The sequence below is a fragment of the Dermochelys coriacea genome, chromosome 7 (genome assembly GCF_009764565.3).
Source record: "Dermochelys coriacea isolate rDerCor1 chromosome 7, rDerCor1.pri.v4, whole genome shotgun sequence".
Taxonomy (NCBI): Eukaryota; Metazoa; Chordata; order Testudines; family Dermochelyidae; genus Dermochelys; species Dermochelys coriacea.
Window position 1 is genome coordinate 668,224 of NC_050074.1, and position 24,489 is coordinate 692,712.

Here is a 24,489-nt window from a genome sequence, read left to right on the forward strand (position 1 = left end):
TGGACCTCTGCTTAGAGAGGAACAGGCTGCATATGTGACTGGAGCATGGTTATGGTTTGGGACAGGAAGAAGGTCACTGAAAGTAGCACCATTCTGCCTGCCTGCCAGACTGCAGCTCATGTACCTGGAAGGGAAATCCTTCCAAATTGAGACTCGGGTGGGAGAGTCATGTGGGGTCAGCAATGCAGAAAAACCTGTAGGTGATGGTGAACAGAACTAGACAGGTTCACAGCACAATATGGCAACAAAGTCAGTGCGACTCTGAGCTGTATAAACGAGGCATCATGTTCACACTGTTGGACTTGAAGCAGGAATGAATTCAAGGAAGTACTAGGTCTGTGCTGAGCAGGAGGTCAGACCAGTCTATCAGGAGTCCCATCTGCCTGTAACATCTGTGAATCACACCAGGAAGTGGCTAGCCCCTTTCTTTCCAGCTCTTGTTAGGCTATGGCTAGAGGACTTCATTCACTTCTCCACACTGGCGTTCTGACGCGTGCATGTTATAGGTTTCAGAGTAGCAGCCGTGTTAGTCTATATTCGCAAAAAGAAAAGGAGTACTTGTGGCACCTTAGAGACTAACAAATTTATTAGAGCATAAGCTTTCGTGAGCTACAGCTCACTTCATCGGATGCATTTTTGAGCTGTAGCTCGCGAAAGCTTATGCTCTAATAAATTTGTTAGTCTCTAAGGTGCCACAAGTACTCCTTTTCTTTTTGCATGTTATAGTTACGTGGAACAGGCTGCCTGTAGCAGCCTCGGAAAAGGGCAGGAATGCAGGCTCTGCCTCTGCAGATGGGATAGCTCCAGGGTGTAAACTGGCTTTCAGTCATCCAGGAGGTTCTGCTTTTTGAGCGTGTCCAAGTCCATGGAGGAAAGGCCGCCAGCCCTTGAGGAACTGAGGCCTGCTTTTCTTGCTTGGTGCTGTGCACTTTCTCTCAAGGATAAGTACATTGCAGAAAGTCACACTGGTTCTGATGGCTCTTCTGAGATTCTGCCTAATTACTTGTTATAAAATTAGCCCTTTAACCCCTCTGAGTTCTCAGTGAGCAGCTGGGCAGTCTGCTTCTTGGTTGCAGGGTTCTGCTGAGGGGGTCCGAAGTCATTCCTGTGGTGTAGAGTAGGAGAGCTTTGGGCAGGGCAGCTTGAGTGCCACTAGTGGAGTGCTACTTCAGCAAGTATAATCCAGGCTCTCTGCAGCCCGGGAAGGAAACTGAACCTGTCTGGCTGGCCCTGAGAATCTTGCCTTCTCTTGTACCTTGTTGCAGAAATGCAGACTCCCAGCTGTTTGACAAGGTCAGAGGACATGACATCAAGCTGCTTCGATACCTGTCTGTCAGATATATCTGTGACCTGATGGTAGAGAACAAGAAAGTGAAGTTTGGCTTAAAGTGAGTATGGCGTCCTTTGTCCATATGTGGGCTTTGGAATGGAGCTGCTGTTTAGATTGTGCAGACCAGCGACTAAAGCAAGCACAAAAGTCTGACTTCCCCTAAGTGCATTCCAGAAGGAGTTCCTAGATCCCTCATGGCAGGGCCTTCTAGAGATGTTATCCAGACATTCAGCAAGTGCCTTAAAGTGAAACCCTAGCGGTATACGAGGCCATACATCAAGGTCCTCTCTTCCATACCCAAGTCAAGCATACCAGTACCTTTATGAAGACCATGGTAGCTGCTTAACTTTGTCATCTTCTGCAGTCACAATAGGTTCCTGTTGGTCCTATGGCTTCTCTGAGTAGGGAGGATGTTCTGATTCATGGGGCACAATCCCCCATGGCATCACAGCTGTGATGCGACTTCCTCCTGTAGGGCTAGTTGGTGCAATGATCAGGAGATTCGTTTTTGAGTGGGGGCGTCCTTCCAGTCAGTGGGTGGATGAGTGACGGGGAATGCCTCCCCTGGGATTCAGCTGAGCTGAGGGTGTAACTGTCCGTGAGCTGGACTCTTACTCACAACCAGAGTCAGGGCTCTTCTGTCATGTAGCACTGTAGGAGGAATTGCTTGGCTAGGCAGGTTCTTCTAATAGGCCAGATGGAGTGCTCTCCCGCCCTCTGGGAGTTAGTGCCTTTGTGTTGAATGCACTAAATACATGCACCGTTCTCTTCTCAGTGTGACGTCTTCCGAGAAAGTGGACAAAGCTCAGCGCTATGCCGATTTTACTCTCCTCTCCATCCCATATCCAGGTATAGGACTGATGTCCAGAGGGACTCCCAAGGGCCAGGTGACAATCTGCTGGTGGGGATTGGGAATAGTCTCTGTGTGTGGTGAGGCAAATGGGAGTTGCTGAATGTTTTGTTTTTTTTTTTTTTTCTCTGGAGGGGGGGAACTCCTCTCCTGAGGGCAGCAGGGGAGGGACTAGAGGATGCAGCCAGCACCAATCTGCATTGAGCCCTCCTTGTGGTGGCAGAAGGGTCTCCAGTGCAGGGAAGAGGTCCCAGAGCTGTAGCTGGTTCAGAAGCTTCCTCTACATATCCAGCCAGGGTATTGCAGCCCCACCCCACGCTGCATGCTTGGGAATTTGCCATGGAAGCTGCCTTTTGTTGTAAAAACATTTTAAAAATGTTTCTAGTCTTGCCATTTCTGAAGAGAACTGCCATGCTGTGTCTGCAGTGCAGTGTTCCGAGACTGCCAACTGGTGTGAACTGCTCCGATTGGCCGCGCTGATTGTGTTAGCTCTGGAGCATAGTGAGGGCCCTTGTCAGTTACTGGTTAATACTAATCACCTAAACACAAATGGAGGGGCTCAGCCTGCCCATTGGTGCTGGGTTCAATTACATGGCTGAGTGTACAGAGAGTGAGATGGCTGCTTTCCAGGGGGAAGGGAGGGATTCTCAGGGTTCAAGGCTCCATCCCCCTGCTCCTTCCCACAAAGGAGGGGGTGAAAGGGAGATTCATTCCTCCTATTGCAAAGCCTCAGCTGCCCCAGCTGCTGCTCCAAACCCAGACTCTCTCTCCCGCTCCTCTCCCTTGCCAGACCTCCTAGCATGTCCCCCGATGTCCTACAGTGAAGATGCAGATTGAGACAAAGACCAGGGACAAAAGAAAATTGGGGCGCTGCATTAAAATAAGTTATGTAAACTAAGCTATGTACTGAGTTTGCCATGCCACAGAGTCAAGGTGCCAAGAAATGAAGCCAATGTCGCTGGCTTCTGGGATTAGCTCCATAAACATCTGTCTGCCACTTCTATGCAACTTGAGTACCTGTGTGTGCGTCAGTATCTGTGTGTGCGGCATAGTTTAGGTTCAGTGAGCCATAATGTCCCCATGGCCAGGTCCGGTGGCTAATTCTGTGAAGGTTTTAGACAGAAGATGGAGAATTGTACAGGAGGCTGTGAAAACAAAATGCTGCTGTGTTGTGGGGCCTGGCACACGACACTTATAATAGTCACAGCAACATCAAAATGCTCCTTCCTCTCCTCATGCCCTTGCAGCTGCTGCCCTTAACAGCTCCTCGCTTCCATGCTTGAGCTTAATGTAACTAGAGTACCAGCCTTGCCTCTTTCAGAGTACTGCCTGACCACAGTAGTGGTGTGGAAGGAGAGTAATACTGTGCATTGCATTAAGCCAGGTGCATATACACACAAGCTGAGCAACATGGTGAATGGGTGGTAAAACTCTGTGCAAATACTCAAATTTAGGTTGCATCACTGGTTGCATTGTAAGAATTTCAGGTTCTTAGCCTGACTTGCTCTGATCTGGAGTTTCCAGAATATAGTGAGCACGTGTATTGAAGGAGAGGGGTCTGTAGATGTGCTCATGCTCCCACGATTCAAATGGCTTCCTCTCATTCACAGACATCTGATGTGCCCATCACTGCGGTACTTAAGTGCCAGTTCTCGCTGCCATCACTCTGAATTGGCTCTCTGGACTTCTTTTGTTTGGTGTTTGAAAAGCCCCCTTAACAACTCAACAAAGTGTCTAGGAGCCTCTGACTAGGGTGGGGGGATTGGGTAAGCCATCATTTAAGCCAGTTATAAGTTTTATATTTAAAAGAAGAAAAAAAGCAAAAAAAAAAAGCAATGTCTTATCCTTTGTGGTTCCTTGAATGTGAGCTCTCTGGGGCAGAGACCATCTTGTGTGCAGTGCCTAACACAGTGGGGCAGTGATCCATGATTGTTTTTTACTCACTACGGCTGTACAAACAGTGGTTCAGAAGAGCTCCTGCCTGGAGCAGTGTGGTCTGCTGGAGTCTGCAGACAGCTGTTAATGCTGCTATGCAGAGCTTTACCCAGCAGCAGCAGCAGGAGGTTGAAGTGACTGTCACTGCTTGGTTCTAAGAATTCTGGGCAGTAGAGACCTGTGCAGATGGCAGCAGAGTAGTAAGGTGGCTCATAGGAGAAGACTACCCCACACCTCTTATAGCCTATGTTTTTGGGTGGTGGGTTTCCCCAGTCCACGAGGCTCTGGGGAAAGAGAGAGAGGTCTCTTTCCCTCCCAGCAGTCAGTGTGTACCAAGGCTTTACACTGACCAAACATGGGATTGTCTGAAACTTGTTTGGCTTCCCCCAGGGCATTGCCTCTGGATCTGCTTGTGTGGGTGGGGACTCTGTGCCCCACTTCCCTGTGACTAGCTGGCTAGCAGTCACTGGTGTGCTCCTCTAGTCCTCCTGAAAACACTTACCAAGGTGTTCCTGTGAACACAGCACATGTGCCATGTCCGCTGTCCTCCCCTCAGGTCACTGCAGGTGTGGGGCTCTGGTGCTCAGTGGCAGAGACCTCTTTCCTAGTGTGCCAGGGCCCTTCAGTCCTGGCCTTCCCCCAGGGCTCTGCTGAGGCACCTGTTGGGATATCGTGATACAGCGTTGTGCTGGTCCTGGGAGCTGGGACTCGCTGTGTGAAATGTGCCGTTTGGGAAGGGAGGAATATCCGGGTCTCTCAAGCTCCAGAAGTGCTCAGTCTTTGGCGTTTGCTTTCTCCGAGTCTGTGCTTTGGATCGTTGCTGCACACTGGGCTGATTGCTGCTCTTTAACTCCTACAGACATACTGTTGCTGATTCACCTGGTGCTCTGGGGCCTCTGGCACCTGAGCTAAGGCTGCCAGTCCCAAAGGGGCTTTTGCTGCTAGTGATCAGTTGTCTGCACTGTCATTCATTACCTCTTCTCTTGCAGGCTGTGAATTTTTTAAGGAGTACAAAGACCGGGATTACAGAGCTGAGGGTCTCATATTTAACTGGAAGCAGGTACCAAGATCTTTCTGACTGGGTAGCTCTCAGTTCTGTTATGTCTGGCAATTGAATTTGGACTTTCAAAATAGCAGGTGAAGTCTGTGCTTCCTCCCTGGCACAGGAAGGGAGTCAGCAACCATCAAACCAAACAGAGGGCATCTCTGAAAGCTGACTCCTTAAAGAGCAGCTCAGGCCAATGGTCCAGCCTCCTATGGCAAGTGTGGCGTTCTGGTGTCCTGGTATCCAGCAACATGTCATCATGTAATAGATGTCCTCTGTATTTACTTTGTCTGCCCTTCATGGGAGGACAGGGGACAGGTCTTGGGGACCCTTGAACTCACCTGGCTGTAGGCTGTACTGTAATGCTCCTCTCTCTCATGGGGCAGACAGAGCTTAACAGAAGTGATGTAGTCTGTCCTGGATGCTGGCAGTGCAAGGAGAATGGGAAAGAATGCCTTGCAGCTACCGGTCCTGGTGTCTCCTATTTTGGAGAAGCATGCTGCAGTGCAAGGGGAATGTGGGTGTGAGAGCGTGAGGGAAGCTGTGTGTTGGGGTCTGGTAATAACCGAAGTCATGAGAATTTCTGGGGTGGTGGGCAGCGGGCAGCACGTTGTGATGTGTGGAGTATCTGTGGGAGCTCCTCTGTACTGTATGGGAAAGGAATATGCTGCTCTCTTCAGGGGAATGGTCTTTCAAAGCTGAAACGTTTCCAGTCACCAAGCACCGTGCAAGGGCATCACTTCTTTGTTCACAGAGTGCTGAGCGACACTGCAGACAGCTGGTTTCAGCTCTCAAGCAGCCTGTGTTCTTGGGTGGGTATGGCTCTGGGACAGCTCTGCAATGGAGAACTCCTGGAAATGGCTGGCAACTGCTTTGTCCCCAGCTTTCTCCTCTCCTGATCAGGGAAACACCACTGGTGCACGCCAATCATTCCAGCAGGTTATAATTGTTCACCTCACTGCATATGTCCTCATCCAGAAACAGTCGTGCGCTGGTAGAATCCAGAACAGGAGCAGTGATCAAATTACTCCGCAGTTAGTGCTACTGGGCCCCGTTCTGCTAGGAGCATTGTTCGTCACTTGCTGTTTTGCTGTCTGTAACTGGTTACCTCCCAATGGCTTCTCTTCAGCAGTACTCAGTGCTTGACTGAGGTGTCTCTTTTCAGGATTACGTAGATGCTCCGTTAAGTATCCCAGTGTCTCTGACCCGGTCTTTGAACATTGACTGGAGCGAGTACCAGGTGAGGAGTGGGGCGCTCACTGGTGAATTCAGAGTAAGGCCAGAAAGGGCCATTCTGGTTCTCTAGTCTGTCCTCTTGCATGATGCAGGTTGTGCAGCATCACCCAGTGAGTCTAAGTGGCAGGTTTATCTGCATGCTCTGCTAGGATGGCTCCCCTGGCGGCAGAGGCCTGCGAGTAGGAACACGCCTGTCACACAAGCACTCGGATCATGAGGCTGTCACTCCTTGTATCTAAAAGCAGGGAACTGCACGTACAGAATGAGCCTCTCATCACTTCAGGTGAGGCAGTTCCATCCAAAATGCCACTGCCAAAACCTTTCCTGCCTTTGCTTCCAAGCACGGTCCTCCATGCCTCCTGCCCCCTCGGTGTTGCTTCACTGGGGTCCTCGCATCTGCACTTGTTCTTACCTTCAAAGTGTGTGTGCTTGCGTAGCCTCCTTTTGTGTCCCTGCCACTATTCCAATGACACCAGCCTCCACTTCTTTTTCTCTTTCTCTCCTGAGCATCTCCATGCTGTCCTGTGTGCACGGAATCGCCTTGTGGAATCATCCCTCCACCTTTGTCTGGTCTAATCACTCCAATACCCCCTTGCAGCATTGCCTAGAAAAGCAGCTGACTTACACCCCCAAACCAGAAATGTCACTAACATGGGGCATTCCTGGCCTCAGCCATTTTGCTTGCATGCATAGATACCATTGCAAATTAAACTGGGCAGTGGGGAGACAGCAAAATGGCTGCCTGTTTTCTAGATGGGCTCAAAATCTCCAGAGAAATAGGCAGTTCTGTTCTAATATGCCCCATTTTGTTACTGGCCCTCACACACGGCTAACAAGGCCCTTCTTAGGTTTGAAAACTACATCCCTCAGTTACAGAGTAGCCAAATAGTAGCTGCAGTAAATTACCCAATCCTAGTTATACAGGCCTAGCTTGTGTAGGCTCACAGGGTTGTTTTGTGCAGTTATGCATGTGAAAGGAACTTGAGACCTGACTTCTCCAGATGGGTCCACAGAGAAGGTGTTCCCGTTTGACTGATTGCTGAAGCGATGACCCCTCCTGCTCCATAGAGCCCTCAAGGTGCAATTGTTCAGTGTGGTGATGGCCTGCGAAGGTGGTGTACATACAAGTGATTGTAAAATACATGCCACGCTATCACATCTCTGGATAGCTGGCATTTCATCCTGTTATATTGATGCATCACCAGCAAAATGCAAAATCTGGGCCAAAAGCTCTGCAAATGCCGAGTATAGCGCACACACCCTACCGCGCTCGCTAGACACTGCCAGAAGGAGCATGCCTTCCATGGCACTTCTGGACAGATTTCATTTGCTACTGAAAGATTATCAGCCAGGGCTTCTTTCTTTCTGCCCTTCATGGAGCCAGGTGAGTCAGTGCTCTTGGTTCAGACTGGCAGGGGTTCTGTAGTCGGTTCAGACTGGAACATGGACGACTCTTCACCTGACCAGCATGCTCCCCTCATTCACTACTGCAGCAGCAGCCCGAGTTACCGCTGAGGCTCCCATGGCTTCCTTGGCGCTGGCGTTTCCATACTACAGGCTGTTCCACTTCGCTTCCTGACCTTCCGGAGCTCCCTCAGCTTCTCTGGTTTTCCATGGCAAGCTGTAATGTGGAAGCACCTGGCACGCTCCATCCTCCACTGCTCACCCTGGAGTACTAAGAGGGTCTCTCAGCCCCTCAGAGTTGGTGCCATTATTTTGTCAAAGGATCAGCAACGAAAATATTAAAATACCAACATAAGCAACATGAATCAAAAATAACCAGCAGTCTCAGAGCAGAGCCAGTGGGAGCACAGATGCCCTGGAGCACGGCCGGCTCTATTAATCAGAATACCGGGCAGGCGGATGACCTATGGGAATTGCTCACCCCAGGTACCCTGACAAGACTGGGGGGAGAGCAGATGAAAGGCCCAGCCTAAAATGTTTGGGAGAACATGTGCTCCTGCTGTCTAGGCATCTGGTGTGTCCCTTTCCCCACTCATTTGTTTCTGTGAGTGCTGGCTTTGCAGAGCTGGGCACGTCTTTGTATGTCTGACCATCACCGGGCACTTTCGGGTGCTGCTGCAGTGTTCTGACTTGCTGCTGCTGAAGCAGGACTGAGAGGAGTTGCCTTTCATTCGACGGCAGGGGGAAATTAGAAGGCTCAGTTGCCTGCACCATCCATGCTTTCCCCAAATGCAGCCTTGCTGGGGTGGGGAGTGCAGGCTGCCGAAGAGGCAGAGCCTCTTGTAGTCAGTCACCACTTGATAGCCAAATGGTGATGGGCTGTGATCATGCTAATAGGGCACTGGAAGGGGTTTGTTTAGGGAGGTAGAATATCTGCTTCCCGTATTCCTTTAGCATTTGAGCTCTCTGGATTTAGCCACCCTCCTGTGCTCCTGCTGGGAATGCCTGTGGCTGCTGCAGTCTGTTGCAGAGCAAGGGGAGGGGGTCTCCCTGTCTGCGGAGCAAGGGGAGGGGGTCACTTAGGCTTGTCTGAGAGTTGCAGGTAGAGCACTCCAGTTGCAGGGGAGGCTCTCCTCACTACGGCATGCCTGTCCCAGCACGTTCTGCAGCTGGAACACCACCGCTCAGTCACCTTTCCCCATACGGATTTGGGGTTTTAGCAGAAGTGGGGCGGCACCCAGCAGGGAGTTCATTGGCTCTGGGTCATTGTTCTGAATATACTGTGGCCCAGGGAGAGCTCAGCAGACTGTCTGTATTTCCTATGCAGCTCGGCTCGCCCTGCTGTTGTGATGGCAAAATGGGTTCTGTGTCCTCCCTTTAGTCAAAAGAACCTGTTCTCGGCGGTTTGACCAGCCTCTTCGGGAAGTCCCTGTGAGCAGCAGAATTGCTTTCATAGCCCAGCCTCTGGTCCCAATCTTTGTCTTGTCTGCAGGGTCTCCTGGACTGCACGGCTGGCACCTTGGCACGCCAGTGGGAGGCTGGGTAGGGAGCGGGAGGACTGCCCCCTTGGACATTGCCATGGGGTTGTCTTAGCCCTAGCGCCCTCTTCTGCGCTCAGCCGCGGAGAGAGCAGAGCAGGCTCCCTATGCTGCAGGGCAGTGGTTAATTGTATGCAGGGCCTCACCTCCTGTTCTCCACAGAGCTGGGACCTGGTGCAACAGACACAGAACTACCTGAAGCTGCTGATCTCACTCATCAATGGGGACGGTGAGATTTGTTCCTTCTCTACACTCCTAGCTGGCTCTGTGGCCAGAGCTTATGGGATTTCTCCAGGGCACTTAACACTGCTATTGGCCAAGCCTTGTAGAGAATCTGACTCTTTCTCTTCCTGCCCCTTGTGGAGTGTTGTCCTGGACTTCAGTACTCAAAGGGGAGCCCTGTTACCCAGGAAAATCCCAACCCCTGGACGAGGCTTCTCCTCCCCCACTGGCAGGGTGGCTGATTATGTAAAAATTAAATTGTCAAAGGCCAAGGTCCCATTTTCCCCCAGCTCTGAACCTTCCTGGTGTGATGAGATGGGCTCCAAGTCACTTGCACAGTGCTTTTGAAAGCTGTACACTAAGACACGGGTTTGTAGATGCTGACGGGAAAAGCCTGCTGTTCCTGTCTTGCTAGGGCTGTTTCTCTGGGTGTGGCTCCAGAAGTGTCTCCTTTTGTCTGTTTCCGTTTTCATTTTCATTCGCTTCTTGCCAAGCCCCTCAGCTGTGGGCTGGTGGCATGTAGATCTAGGGTAGTGTCAGACACTGCACCCAACACTCGCAGTTAGATCCATCCAATCTTTGTCAACATCTAGGAGGAGCCATGGGTGACTTAGCAGCCAAGTTGTGTGCTGCTGCCACATGGCATATGCCCTATGAACGGTCTGTATAATGGAGGTGGTGGTGGCCCGTTCTTGGCCACTCTGCTCTGTGGAGATGTCATCACATCTCGGGTGTGAAAGGGGACCTGCTGCTCCTGGAGCTGAGGTCTAGCTCATTCAGACTGGGAAAAGGATGGAAATGTTCTCCTCAAGCAGACTTGGTGCTTTGACTGGTAAGGGGCTAGAGGCGGTGTAACTGGGCGACTCGAGGCTGTGGGCAGGCTGTTGGTTCCCTGTCATGGGAATTCCTTACTCCTAGCACCTGGGGAGACTAGGATTGCAACCGTTTGGCATGACATGCTGAAGCAGGGGCCTTCCAAGTTCTTCATTGTGGAGACAACCCTCTCCCAAGACGATGTTCTAGGTAGTAAGGCCAGCTGTGCTCCTGCTTCACTCCCCTGCAGACAGCCCTCGGTGCTGCATGGGGGTGGTGTGCAGTAATCACAGGTACGGTGCAAGTAATGCTGCATTCTCCTTACAAAGCTCTCTCCCCCCCCCCGCCCCTGGAGCAGGTGACAGCGGGCTCCTGGTACACTGTATATCTGGCTGGGACCGAACCCCTCTCTTCATCGCCCTCCTGCGCCTCTCCTTATGGGCTGTGAGTATGGAACAGACTTGCTGCACCTTGGGGAGTGACAGTGCGGGGGCGGCTGAGCAGCCATGCAACCCAAAGAGGGTGAAGAGCAGTTGCTGTCCTAGCTGCCAGGGCAGCGTCTGGAGGGGGGTAGGAATGGGCTCTGGAGGCACAGCCCAGCGTGCTGGCCTGTACTGAGGCCCCGTATTCCCAGGGGGCAAGATAAGGTGCCTGCAGCTCTGCATTAGGGCTGCATCTGCACTTGCAGCCTGACGAGAAACTGTTTTGGGCATGAGATGCCATGTAACGGAGATGGGGGCTGGTCCGCACCTGGAGTGGGGGCAGAGCCAGCTGGACGTCCCCCTGCTGGTGCTGGGAGACGCTCTCCTTGGGGATTCCCCGTGGGGCTTGCACCCTCAGTCCCAGTTCTAGTGGCTGCTGCATCCCTGAGGCTTCCCTCCTCTTTCCTTTCCAGGATGGGCTTATCCATGCCTCACTGGAGCCTGCGGAGATTCTTTACCTGACAGTGGCCTATGACTGGTTCCTTTTCGGGTAGGTTCGCTGAGGGGTGCAGACACTGCCCGGGGTGGGCAGGCTCTCAGAGGGGCCCTCTCATGGTCTGGTTAGTGGTTGACCTGCTTGGGTTGAGGGGATGATTTTCCTTAGGGGACTTGGCACATCTGCTTTGAGCTGCTTGGCGGGAGGGGTTTGTGCAGGTTCTGCCCGATGCCTAAGGCCGCTGGCTGTGCCTGACCACTCATGGCCTGGTCCATCACTGCTCGTTCTCGTTCCTACTTTGTGATCTCCTTTCCCTTGCTTTCTTTCCAGGCACATGTTGGTTGATCGGCTCAGTAAAGGAGAAGAGGTGAGTGGCCCTGCAGTAGGTGAGCAGGGCCTAAATGCAGTACTCTACCCACTAGGCAGCAGGCTCAAGATAGCAGCAGTCTTTGCAGCAAAACGTCTCATTGACCTGGCTGGGTATCCATTATAGCCAGGCCTTAGCGGTATTAGGACTGTATCTTGCGTCTGCTACTTACTTCCATGAAAGAACGCTGTCCCAGGGCCCAAGGACTATATGTGGGTGGATTAGATCTTGTAATCCCGACGTGTCCGCTATAAGTGCTGTTAGTAAGGGCCTTCCTTACCTCATCTCAGACAAAAGTGCCTGGAGACATAACGGTTTGGTTCAGCTCTGAGAAGGGACGCTTCAGGCTTCTGAATTCGGAGTGCTGAAACATAGTTAGTTGAAAGAAAAGGAGTACTTGTGGCACCTTAGAGACTAACAAATTTATTTGAGCATAAGCTTTCATGAGCTACAGCTCACTTCATCGGATGTTCTATAGTTAGTTGAGAAGTTTGTTCGCAAACTAGTGACTAAACCACGTGCCTCTCTTCCGGGTGCTCTGGCACTGGGGTGGGGTTCATAGCTGCTATTTAACTGTCGGCTGATGCACCACAGTCCTGAGACTTGTGATCCTTGCAGATGATAAGCTGTCCTGTTGCTGTCATTTTAGCAAGAGACATTTGTGCTGGGTGGTGGGAGCCATGTGGGGCACAGCCAGATCAGAGAGAAGGCTATGCCGTGATATTTGGTGTTGAGGAGGTCACCGCTCTCCTGAGCATCCTTATTCTTGGCAAGCAGCTGCTGAGTGACCCTCGCCCACTGGTGCTGCATTGGCAAGGATACAGAAGCTGTCCTGGCCTTCTCGACTGGTGTGTGCCTTGTGTGACGGTCCTGGGTTAGGAGCCTTCTGACATGCAATCTTCCAGCTGGCCCATTCAGAGGGCAAGGGAACTTCCCCTTGGTCAGGGAAGGGTGGTGGTGCCACACCTGGGGGGCTTCCACATTCCGATCCAGGACAAGCCAGCGGAGGGTTCTGAAACAGAAGGCCCAAAATGTGACTGTGGCTAATGGTGGACTTTGGTGGTAGCTGCAGATATATTGCTACCCCCTCCCCTCAGCATCCTCCCCCCTCATTAAAATTAAAAGAGGCTGCAGCCCCTGTGGATTTTTCTCAAGCTTCTCTTCTCTCTTCCTTTGCTCAGATTTTCTTTTTCTGCTTCAATTTTCTGAAGCACATCACCTCTGAGGAGTTCTCTGCTGTGACACTGCAGAGGTAAGGAGCTTGCACTGGCTGCTGCTGGACTAGAGCCAAGCGACTCATTAGTGCTGTTACCATGGGGAGATGGAAGCCCTCGTGTCCTGGCCCACTTTCCCTTAATTTATTCTGCACTCAGAAGGCTGAAGAATGGGGCCAAGGCTTGTGAGGTGCGCACGTCATGCTCGGAAAAGCTGCCCAGGCTGAAATGTGCTTTCCACTGAATGAAGTGTCTGGGGGGTCCATTAGCCCGGCTGAGCCGATGGCCAAGAGGGCTCTGACTTGCCTTCTGGCCCACAGCAAATCCTGTCTGTGCAGCTGTAAGTCAAGGGCCTCGGGGGAGGAGAGATGGCTGAACAATAGCCCCTCGGTGTGTAGGCATGGCAGGAATCCAGTCCCTCCTTGGGGGAGGCTTCTAACGACTTTAACTAAACCTCTCTGCATAAGGTTTTGCCGGGTCCCTCCAGGCTACAGGAGCTGAATGCATTCCTCCCTTCCCACCCCAGCTGGGAGTGGGGGTAAAAGCATGTCCGTTACCATCACCCCAGCCAAGGATTGCTCTGTGTTGGCTCCTCATTCACTGCCCCTGTCCCTGGAAGGGGAACATTGGGACCCATAGCACTCCAAACACCAGTTCTGTCATGTGCCAGGCGAGCAGAGGGACAAGCCCCATTCTGTTTGCTATCCTTTGCTGCCATGATGGAAGGCAGAGGGCATGAGGACTGGGGACAGGTCAAGGGTCAGTTAGTGCTCTGGAATCCCCTCTTTGCTCGCCTGGCCTGGCAGGATGGCAGCAGACATCCCCGTGGCTCTGATCCTGTGTAACCGTTTGCTTTTACCCCCTCAGGAGGAAGAGCTTGCTGCCTGGCTTCACTGTGGAAGAGATCTGCATGCTCAGTGAGTGCTATCTCGGAGTGCTGGCCACTCCCCTGAGTGCGCATAAGGAGCTCAGGGCTGAGTGGGTTTGTGGGGGAAGTGCCACGAGGTGTTCGTATGAAGCCCTTCAGCACCAGCAAGGGATTGGGGTGGGAAGTAGGATGGGGATGCAGCTAATCAAAGGCTCCCAGGCTTGGCTTCAGTCTTCTCCTGTCTTCCTTCTTGCAGAGCAGAGGGATCGGGGCAGCACCACAAGCCTGAGCAGTGACTTCTCCCTAGTGCTGGAGAGTTCACCAGGAGCATCTGGGAGCTTCACCTCTGAGGCAGTGGAGCTGATGCCAGCTGGCACGCAGACCCAGGCCGCTTGGTAAGAAGCCACCCAAGCATCTAACCAGCATAGCAGGCAGGGGCAGGTTCAAGGTGTTGCCTTATGCAGTGCTCAGAAGGTGGCGTACTGAGCAGGGAGTTGCCACCCCTTTGTTGAGCGCCCACTCCATGTGGCACAGGCACCAGCAAGACACTGCGGAGAGAGAAGGAAGGAATTCATCTGTGAATAGCACTAACCAGGACCCGTGCTACAGAGCTCCAGGGCCTTCTGTTACAACAGGTACTGAGAATGCTCCTGCCGTGAGGGGCTGCCTTGTGCTTCTGCAGGAGGCCTTCGCCTACAGCCTGGCCCATGATCTGAGGACAGAGCAGCTGCTCGCATGGCCCAGGCCTGCTTTGTTTCTGAAATGCACTGAAATCACATCAAAGCCTGTTGTTTCTGGCAGTCTTGCCCACTGCGGAGCTGCGGGTCCGTTTGCCCCAGTGGTTCCATACATGGAGTGGCTTTCTTACTTCCCATTAGTGACTCTGCATCTCACAGGAGACTTGGGTGAAGAATGATCCTTCCAAAAGCAGGACTTCTTGGAGCAGTCCTCCCTCCCTGTGCACTTCCGCAGTGTGGCGGTGCCAACTGGAGCCAGGGTTAACCCTGTGCAGTGGGCTGCCCAAGCTAATAGCAGCCTCTGTAAAGCCATGTGGCTGGCCTGGGGGCTGAAGCTGGCTAGACTGTTACTTACAGCTCTTGGAGATGGCTCCAAAAAGATTGCAAAACCCTGACCACTTCTCCTGAAAAGTGACGGGAGAGAGTCTCTCCTACGTCTGGTTACCCTGTGGCTGATATGAAGCCGCAGTGGTGAAACTGGGGTCAGGAATGGGGGTGTATCTGGCAGGCTCACTGTTGTAGGAGCAGCTGGGTTTGGGGATTTCAGAGCCTTTCTCTGGGATTGCCCCTCTGAGTTTAATTTTTTTCTCTCCTCTCCCTAAACGCAAGCAGCAATGCTATTTTGTGCTGCAATTATTTTAAATTAAATCTGGGCTGTGCTTGGGGCATCTGGAAATGCTCTGGGGGAGAGTAACCTGCGGAACGCTTCTGGCAGCCCAGGCTTCCTCGTGCCTTGTGCAGTGAAATGTTTAATGAACCTGGGGACCATGAGAGCAAGGATAAGAAGCCTGAAACAGCACACTTGTATACCTGACCTAGTGCTGGGTCACCTCTAACACAAGCAACTGGCTATCCACACAAGTACAAAGCATCTCCCCCACCCCAGGGCTCTGGGTAATGGCCAGTACTTCATAGGACCCACAATGGTAGGCCACAGACTCAAAACCTGAATAGCATTGTTCATCCCCCAGGCACTTCCTGTTGAAGCAAAACATGGACTAGCCAGGATGCACTGGAAAAATTAGAAGAGGAAACAGCTGCTGTTCTTGTGGGGTTGACTCACACTTGTGTGTTTTTTGCTTCGCTCACTTACTGTGGGTGCCGGGGGGTTGGGACGTTGTTGTGGGTGCCAAACGATTCCACGTACATACGTTCTGCCAAATGCCAGGCACTCCTTGCTTAGCTATACACGGAGATCCTTGCAGGTTATGCAGGGAGGAATGTTGGCAGAGTGTTGACATGAGTTCCATAAAACCTCGTTAGCGGCTGAGGTGTGGGACATCTGAGGCCTGGTCTACACTAAATGTTTAGGTCAACATAAGTACTTGCTCAGAGGTGTGAAAAAACTGAACACCATCACTGTGCCTGCCTCACCCCCAAAGTAAACACTGCTCGGTCAACAGAAGAATGCTTCTCAATCTAGCTACTGCCTCTCGGGGAGGTGAAGTTCCTCCAGCGATGGAAACCCTCCGTGGCTGTGACAGCAGCATTGCTGGGGCTCCCCAGCTATGGCACAGTAGCCCCCATGGTGCAGACAAGCCCTTGGGGAGTGAAGGGAGGACATAGGGTTCTCCTCCTCTGTGCAAAGAGATGGATTTAGCTGTGGATTCTCTGCTGTCTGTGCTTGTGTCTCTTTGGAAGCCAGGATAGCCACACTAGCTTGTAGGAGTCCTTGGATTTAAAACCTTCCTTCAGGGCTCTGCCTGCCCCAGTTCTTTTCACCATATGGGGCATTTCATTAGCTGTCCCCTGCTGGTTTCACTGGGGACAACACTACAGTATCAGCAAGAGAGTAAGGGCTAGAGAGGGCTTTGGCCGACTGCTTGTTGTTTGGGAGAACGGAGCTGGCGCTCTTGCCAGAACATCCTTGGTGTCTGAGGGGAACCCTGATTGACTTGCAAGGCTTGGGGATCAGTTCAGAACTCTCCCTCCGTGGGCAGGCATGTAAGGGAAGCAGTAATGGCTGTCAGCCGGGAGGCGGCAGTGGGCAGCAAACTGAACAGGAGTTTGGCGTGTGGTCTGACTGGGAGAGGGGCAATGCAGAGACATGCCACCCAAGTAGGGAGAGCAGCCCTGTCTCGAGCTCTGATGCGGCTGCCCCCCTGTCAGCAGGGGGCCCAAATGGAGAAATGTCAGAGAGGAGTGACCATGATCAGAGGCCTGGCATGGCTGGCTGACTTGTTCTGTCCTCTCGGATCCCTCACCTCCGAGCTGCTTACGCAGGTTTATTCCCCTGAATATGTCTACGCTGCTGTGAAACCCCCACCACTGGCCTGCATTGGCTGACTCCAGCTCTCGGGGAAGTAAAATTGCAGTGTAGACGTTTGGGCTCAGGCTGTAGTCCAAGCTCTGGGTCCCCATGAGGCGGGAGGGGTCCCTGTGCCCAAATGTCTACACCTCAATTTTACAGCTCCGCAAGCTGAGTCGGCTGATACAATCCAGCTGCGAGTGTTTCATTGCATTGCAGGCGAACCCTTCATGACAGCACTGCACACAGCTTTGGGCATTCACTGGAGAATTGCCATCCGACTGGAGTCATCTTTCCCCAGAGATATGCTGGAAGGCCTGGCGCTTGGGGCATGTTAAAATGAGATGGGACAGAATATTAGAATGGGCCCGTATGGGCCGATCCTGCTCTGGCCCCTATGCGATGGGCCGAGGTGGCCTCTTGCTCCCTCTCTTCTCTGACGTGCCGCACTCCAGTAGTGTGAGCTGGCTCGGGGTGGGGCAAGAGTTCAGCAGATGCTGGGGGCAGGGCACATCTGTCTGGCAGACTGCTGGTGCAGTTACACCTGATTAATTCGTTCTCCTGGGCTCGGAGGGAGCTGAATCTTTGTAGTTGGGGGTGGGGGAGGGGAGAATCTCTGCCCTGAGGTGGAATGGCTTCTTGTATGGGGAAGCTGACTTCTCACTCAGGGCTCCTGTTGTCCTGCAGGAGGAAGAGCCACACATCCTCTCCCCAAACAGTGCTCTGGAGCCGGACCCCACAGTCTGAAGACAGACTGCCTTACCAGGAAGCAAAGTCCTCTAGCTCCTCCTCCTCAAACCATTCGGACACCTTCCTGAGGGTCGGAAGCAGCCCACTGGAGGTCCCGAAACCCAGGTGAGGTGCACCAGAGCAGACCATTTCTTAGCAAAATGAAGGTCAGGTTTAGGGAAAGAGAGCTGCATTCATGCTGCTCTGAAGACCTGGAGTGTAGTGGGTTCATAGACTGAAGCTCAGAAGGGGGCCGTTATCTGTATAATACAGGCCAGAGAATTGCTCCCGGTGATTCTTGCCTCAGTCCATATGCATGAATAACATAAATGTGCAGAGGCAGAGCTGGTGGTGGCGGTCCCACCTGACCTGAACTGCATGCCAGTCTCAGCCCCGCTGATTCCGTCAGTACGGGGTCTCTGGTCTCTCCCGCCTGCATGCTCAGCTCTCCTGATGCTGGAAGTGCGCTCTGTGCTTGGCAGTGAGTGTTCAGTACGTGCACAGGAGACTTGAAGTGAAGTGTCATGTGGAGGGGGGAACGGGGACCTGCTCGAACTGAACTGCACCTATTGACATCTGAGTCTGTTCCCCTGAACCTCGGGGTGCCCATGGCAGAGGAAGATGAAGATGTAATTGCTAAGAGTGGGCAGTGAGGCTTGCACAGCGCAGGGGCTCAGCCTACACCTCGGGCTGTGTGGTGGCTGTGCTTTCCCACAGTGCAGGGGGGCGTGGTGGGAAGCCGGGTGTTAGCCAGGACACAGGCTAAAATCAGGTGAGTTGCTTTCCATAATGAAGGGCATTCCAGTAGCCTCTGGAGTCTGATCACTGCATTTCTGCAGCACCAGTGAACTGGGGTACTTGGGAGGGGAGTGTGGGGAGCGAGGGATGGAGAGGAGGAGCCTGCGTGTTGAGGGACTCTGTGTGTTGAGGGCCTGTGAGGGATAAGATGTCATTAAGCCCTTATTCACTATTATGTGGGGTTTCCTGCTGAGTTGTCACTGGTGACTCCCATCACAACAGCCGCCATTTAAATTGTATTGACCTCTCCTCGATCCAGAGAAACAGAAGAAAAACAGGTAGTCTTTAATTGCACTTGGTGTGTGTGTGTGCAGAGTCCGTGTTACCGAGAGAAATCACTGACAGTCTCTGTAGCTAGTCTGAAGGGTCCTCTCTGCGCCGCAGGCGGGTCATTTCGATTGTCTTGAGCTGCTGCTGCCATTTTGTCTTGACATGGACAGGATCAGACGACGGGAAGATAATGGCCCAAGGGGAGGGGGAAATAGCATAGAGAAATAAGCTTCTGTCTCTTGATGGCTGCTTTTGCTTGCAACCTCCCTGCTGGAGTAACATAGGCCCAGAGTAGCCCCTCATTGACACTGGTTAAGCTGCCTCTCTCGTCACAGGCTCCCAGTCTGTTGTAAAAGGAGGCGCTGTCTTGGCAGCTCACCCAGACTTTTGCCTCTGTCTTATAAGAGGGGAAGGAAGAGAAACAAGGTAGGAGAAGGAAAAGTGACCCCGGGGAGAGATGACAGCAGAACCCCAGTGTTCAGGATTTAGCAGAAGCCAGCGCAGCTGATGTCCCTCCCTGGGTCTGTCTGGTAAGGATGCCTTTCCCACTCAGGGTGAACACCCAAGAGAGTCGTGCTGGATTCTACAGTCCCAAGAGATGGCCGGGCAGAGGCAGTAGCAGCCAGTAGGGTAAAGTTTGTTCTGTCCATCCATCAGCCCTGCTGGTAGCTCTTTCTCTGCCCTGATGAACAATGCCCAAGAAGGGGTGGCAGTCTCATGCCATTAACTGGGACCAAGCAGAAGCACACTGCATTTCCACTAGGAACATTCCTCCCCTTTCTAGAGTCTTCCAGCTTGTCGTCATGCTGATCCGTGACTTCCCCAGGAGCCTTGAGAACTCGGAGCACAGCTCTTCTAACAGGACAAGTCATGTTCATACTGGCTCCAGCCCTGGCTGCCTCATGGAGACAGTTGTGTATAATGGGCTGAGTTGGACTCTCGTTCCCTTGGACAATTGGAATATACAGGCTTCCGCACAAGAGCATGGGGTAGGATGAACCTGGGCTGAACTCTGCAGTGGTAAATACTGGATCCAGGAGCACAGAGGAGGGCATCAGTAATAAGGCTGAGGGGATCAAGACAGCTGTGTGCAGGCAGCTGGAATCTTTGCTCTCGGCCAGCAGCTCCAGTAAAGAGTAGAGATGTGCTTCCCTTGATTTGGCTCCTTACCTTGATACAGATCAGCTTGGATTTCCACTCCACCCTGTGCCCTCGAAAGCCAGCTGTAAGCTCATGGCTGGGTGGGCCTAGGGAAAGGGGTGCAGTTGTCACGGCAGCAGTTGATCTAGTCCCCTGGCTCCAGCTACACTGCTCCAGCTCCCACTTCCCTGCTGAATCCAGCCATCTCTTGGTTCATACACAGCCTGCCTGCCTTCTCCAGGGATTGAGCTGATCACTACTGGACTCGCTGGGAGCATGGTCCAAAGACACCCTCCCAATTAGAGACTGACACGGCTGGGGCCTTCCCCTTGCCCAGAATTCCATGAATGGTGTCTGCGTGTCCTGTGGCTGGGGAAGGGAAGGATTGCATCGCTGCACTCAGCACTGCTAGTGTCTCCTCTGGCTACGTGAATCCAGGTCACATCCAGTCACAGAGGGTCTATCACAATCTCCAGCTGAAGTTCTACCTGGAGATTGGGGGGGAACATATATTTGAATGCAAAATAGGTAATATTATTTCCTATATAGTGTGTTTCACCAGTAGATGTCAAAGTGCTTCCACTCATCAATGTATTTAACCCTACACTGCTCTGTGAGATGGGAGAACATGACTAGTCCCATTGTACAAAAGGGGCCTGAGGCACAGAGAAGCTAAGTGACTTGCCCTAGGTCACGGAAGTCCCCAGCAGAGCGGGGAATTGAACCCAGGGCTCCTGTGGCCCAGGCCAACATCCTACCCACTGACCTGTCTGTCCAGCATTGCTGTGCTGGAGTGAGAGGGGCATACGTGAGAGGAGAGCAAGGAGGAAGCCCTTTCCCTTGACCCCTTATGAACAGAGTTCAGTAGCCAGATACTTGGCTTGATATCCTCATGGGAGCAGCTGGAGTCCACTGGCTGACTATACTGCCAAAAATGCTGTTGTCTCTACAGCTGGAGGCTGGTTCCTGGGGAAGGTCTAAGCTGAGGAAACAACTGCACTTGATTATCTAATCCTCTGGTCATGGCAACAAAACACTTTAGCCCCAGCATCAGCATCAGCAGGGGAGAAATGGACTATTCCAAGTGGGCCAACAGCACTTCAAGCTGCTAATCCCAGTTGTTCCAGGTGCAGCCGGAATGGAGAGCAGAGTAATGCCGACTTGTCGTTGAGGCAGGGGAAGGGCACCTGAGCAGGACACCTAAAGATTGAACACCAGGATGACCCTTTAGGTGTTTCCACTGGGGCATCCTAGAGGGCAATGTTGCATCTGTTACACTTGGCCAGTGTGTGGGCTCTTCCAGGGGCTGGATCACAAGAGATTTGCCCTGGAGCTTCAGTCATACTAATAATGTGATTAGTGGCCCATTACCCAGTCTAAAGGCAAAGTCAGATGTCAGGTCTCTGGTTGACAGAAAATCACTTCCCACCACATCTCTGCATAGGGTGTGCTTCCCAAACTTGTAGTCTATGGAGATGCCTTGGATTTATTTGCAGAGCAGGGCACAATGGTCTCTCCAGCTGAATGCTTTGTGTCTAGAAAGCAACACAAGTTGCCTCTAACTCCTTGTGCCCGTGTGGATTAAGCTGTAAATACAGTGCCCTTGAGCTCGTGCTGGTGAAGCTGCAGAGAAATGCAGTGTGTCTGCGTTGGGCCATTGACTTGCAAGCACACACATAATGACGCTGGATTAGCAAACTGGGTAAACTTTGCCTGTGTTTTTATTATGTCTGTTAACCAGCCCTGGTGTGCTGTGTTCAGTTGTGAGGCAAGGAATCCAATCCCTGGGTTCTGGTGGCTGTGTGAATCACAGGATACGCTAGCTCTTTAAATGCTGCTGCAGCCAGTTCAGTAATGTGCTCTGACTGCAAAGAGCAGCACCCCAATTGGTGTGGCTACTCAGTGAGATCTGTGGATGCTGTAGTTGATAACCATAATGTATTCTGTTCAGCCAACGTTGGGAAATTTTTCTCACATTTGCTTTGAGGTGCTTGGTAGCTAGAGGTTTTACCACGTCTGTGCTGGGCATCTGTCATTCTGTATGTCCTAAAGGTTTCAGAGTAGCAGCCGTGTTAGTCTGTATTCGCAAAAAGAAAAGGAGTACTTGTGGCACCTTAGAGACTAACAAATTTATTTGAGCATAAGCTTTCGTGAGCTACAGTTCACTTCATCAGATGCATGCGATGAAGTGAGCTGTAGCTCACGAAAACTTATGCTCAAATAAATTTGTTAGTTTCTAAGGTGCCACAAGTACTCCTTTTCTTTTTATGTCCTAAAGGTGTCAGAAATCAGGCCCAAAACTTGCCAGGACCAGGACTGAAATACCTGACTGCCGAAGGAAATGAGGAGTTTTTTCAGAACTGAAGCTCTGATTATGCTACAAATTGAACTGATACTGTGGCTAAGAGTGTGAAGTTGCCAAGACCCTGACTTAGATCCCAGAAGACCGGAGAAGGGCTAACATTGTGCCTATCTTTAAAAAGGGGGGAAAGGAGGAGTCGGGGAACTATAGACTAGGCAGCCTGACCTCGATACCTGGGAAGCGACAAGAGCCACGTATCAAACATTCCATGTGCGAATACCGGGAGGACGGAGGAATGATCACCAGCAGCCACCATGGATTTACCAAGAACAAACCCTGCCAAACCAGCTTGATTTCCTTCTTTGACAGGGTAACTGGTTTGGGAATGCGATGGATATAATATACCTGGCCTTCAGCAAGGCTTTTGATGCAGTCCCACAGGACATTCTGATAAATAAGTTGGAGAAAAGCAGGCTCTACAGAACTACCATTAAATGGATACATAATTAGTTAAATGACCGCAAACAAAGAGTAACTATTAATGGAATGATGTTGGGTTGGAGGGAGGTCTCAAGTGGGGTTCCACAGGGATCTGTTCTGGGTCTGGTGGTGTTTAACATCCTTATTAATGACCTGGGTATAGGAATAGAGAGCAGACTGATCAGGTTTGCAGATGACACAAAGCTGGCAGGGGTGGGGGAAGGTTGCCAGCACTTTGGAGAATAGATCTAAAATTCAAAGGGATCTTGATAAATTGGAGAACTGTGCTCTAGAGAACACAATGACATTCAGCAAAGACAAATTTGAGGTGCTACACTTGGGGAAGAAAAACCAAATGCACAAATACAGAATGGGGGGAAACTGACTTGGCAGCAGCACTACTGAGAAGGATCTGGGAGTTGTGGTGGATCAAAGCCTCAGCATGAATCAACAGTGCAATGCTGTTGCAAAAAAAAGCAAATGCAATTTTAGGTTGCATTAACATAGGCATAGCATGCAAGTCATGGGAGGTGATAGTATCGTTCTATTCAGCCCTGGTTAGACCTCAGCTGGGGTAGTGGTGTCCAACTTTGGTCACCAATGTATAGAAACAGGTTTCAGAGTAGCAGCCGTGTTAGTCTGTATTCGCAAAAAGAAAAGGAGTACTTGTGGCACCTTAGAGACTAACAAATTTATTAGAGCATAAGCTTTTGTGAGCTACAGCTCACTTCGATGCATCTGATGAAGTGAGCTGTAGCTCACGAAAGCTTATGCTCTAATAAATTTGTTAGTCTCTAAGGTGCCACAAGTACTCCTTTTCTTAATGTATAGAAAGGATGTAGAGAAACTGGAAAGGATCCAGAGGCAAGCGACAAAGATGATCAGAGGGATGGAATGCAAGCCATATGAGCAAAGACTGAAGGAACTGGGTATGGTTAGTTTGGAAAAGAGAAGGGGGGATCTGATAGAGGTCTTCAGATACTTGGAAGGCTGCCACGAAAAAGATGGAGAAAAGTTGTTCTCTTTTGCCACCAAGGGCAGGACAAGAAGCAATGGGTTCAAACCACAGCATGGCGGATTTAGATTAAATCACAGAAAAAACTTCCCCGAACTGTAAAACCAGTAGGATGATGGAACAGATGCCTCGGGAGGTCGTGGAAGCTCCTTCACTGGAGGTTTTCAAAAGAAGACTGGATATCTATCTCTCTTGGATGGTTTAGACACAACAAATCCTGCACCTTGGCAGTGGGTTAGACTAGCTGACCCTTGTGGTCCCTGATAACCTGTGGGTCTGTGATTGGCATGTGGCTTATGCTGCAAGGGAATTGTGCTCATACCATACGGTGCTCCAGGATGCTACAGCATTAAGAAGACTGGTAATAGGTGCCTGAGATTTAGCCAATATTGTAAATGCCACTAGCTGCCAAGTGCCACTTGCCAGCCGTTTCCATCCAAGGGCTGGAAGGGGCTGCAAGAAACCTGCCTGTTCTGCCTCTGAAATCAATGCTCTAGGCCCGTTTGTGATCATTTTAACCTTCTGAAGAGCATTAATACTTTGCAGCTGAATTTGGTGACGCTTGCACTGGTGTAAGGGTGCAGGGAAATGCAGCCTCTTCTCCAAATGGTTTATAACAACATGGGCAAATGACATGTGAGGAATGGCAGAAAAGGGGTGAGATGCAAGCCAAGCAGCCAGGCCGGCTGACATGAGTCTTCTCACACTTTTTGTAGAAGAGGAGCTAGTCTTGGCTGCTACTCTGCTGAAAGCCTCGACTCCCTCCTTGCAGGCGGAGGCTGCATGCTCAGGAAGCCAGAGAGAGCGTTCTGTGGGGAAAGGTGCTGCACGGGGAGCCATGACCTAATTACATGGAACCATTTTAGGGTAGCAGCTGCTAGTTCGTGGCCCGTCTAGGGAGCCAGCAGACTTAATCGTCTAGCTGCATTTGCGTAAAGGGACAGCTGTGCCCCTCCACTTTGTATTCTGTCTTGTCTCACTAGCCAGTCTCTTATTTCTGAGGGATTCTCCTCCCACGCGGGGGGGTCTG

General features: G+C 51.5%; 1 protein-coding gene across 4 annotated transcripts in view; it reads left to right on the forward strand.

Moving 5' to 3' along the window:
* The window catches only part of MTMR14 (myotubularin related protein 14), a 56,638-nt gene that overhangs the window by 21,283 nt on the left and 10,866 nt on the right, over positions 1-24,489 (forward strand). For 3 of the 4 annotated variants that reach the window (XM_043518542.1, XM_038409390.2, XM_038409397.2), the window contains exons 6-17: positions 1,266-1,388; positions 2,106-2,179; positions 5,105-5,175; positions 6,326-6,400; positions 9,501-9,567; positions 10,732-10,817; positions 11,269-11,345; positions 11,622-11,658; positions 12,840-12,910; positions 13,740-13,789; positions 13,997-14,135; positions 17,413-17,580. In XM_043518542.1, coding sequence (XP_043374477.1) covers positions 1,266-1,388; positions 2,106-2,179; positions 5,105-5,175; positions 6,326-6,400; positions 9,501-9,567; positions 10,732-10,817; positions 11,269-11,345; positions 11,622-11,658; positions 12,840-12,910; positions 13,740-13,789; positions 13,997-14,135; positions 17,413-17,580 — 1,038 coding nt within the window. Of the gene's footprint in view, positions 1-1,265; positions 1,389-2,105; positions 2,218-5,104; positions 5,176-6,325; positions 6,401-9,500; positions 9,568-10,731; positions 10,818-11,268; positions 11,346-11,621; positions 11,659-12,839; positions 12,911-13,739; positions 13,790-13,996; positions 14,136-17,412; positions 17,581-24,489 lie in introns of all 4 variants that reach the window. The other variant, XM_043518541.1, reaches the window with a different exon arrangement.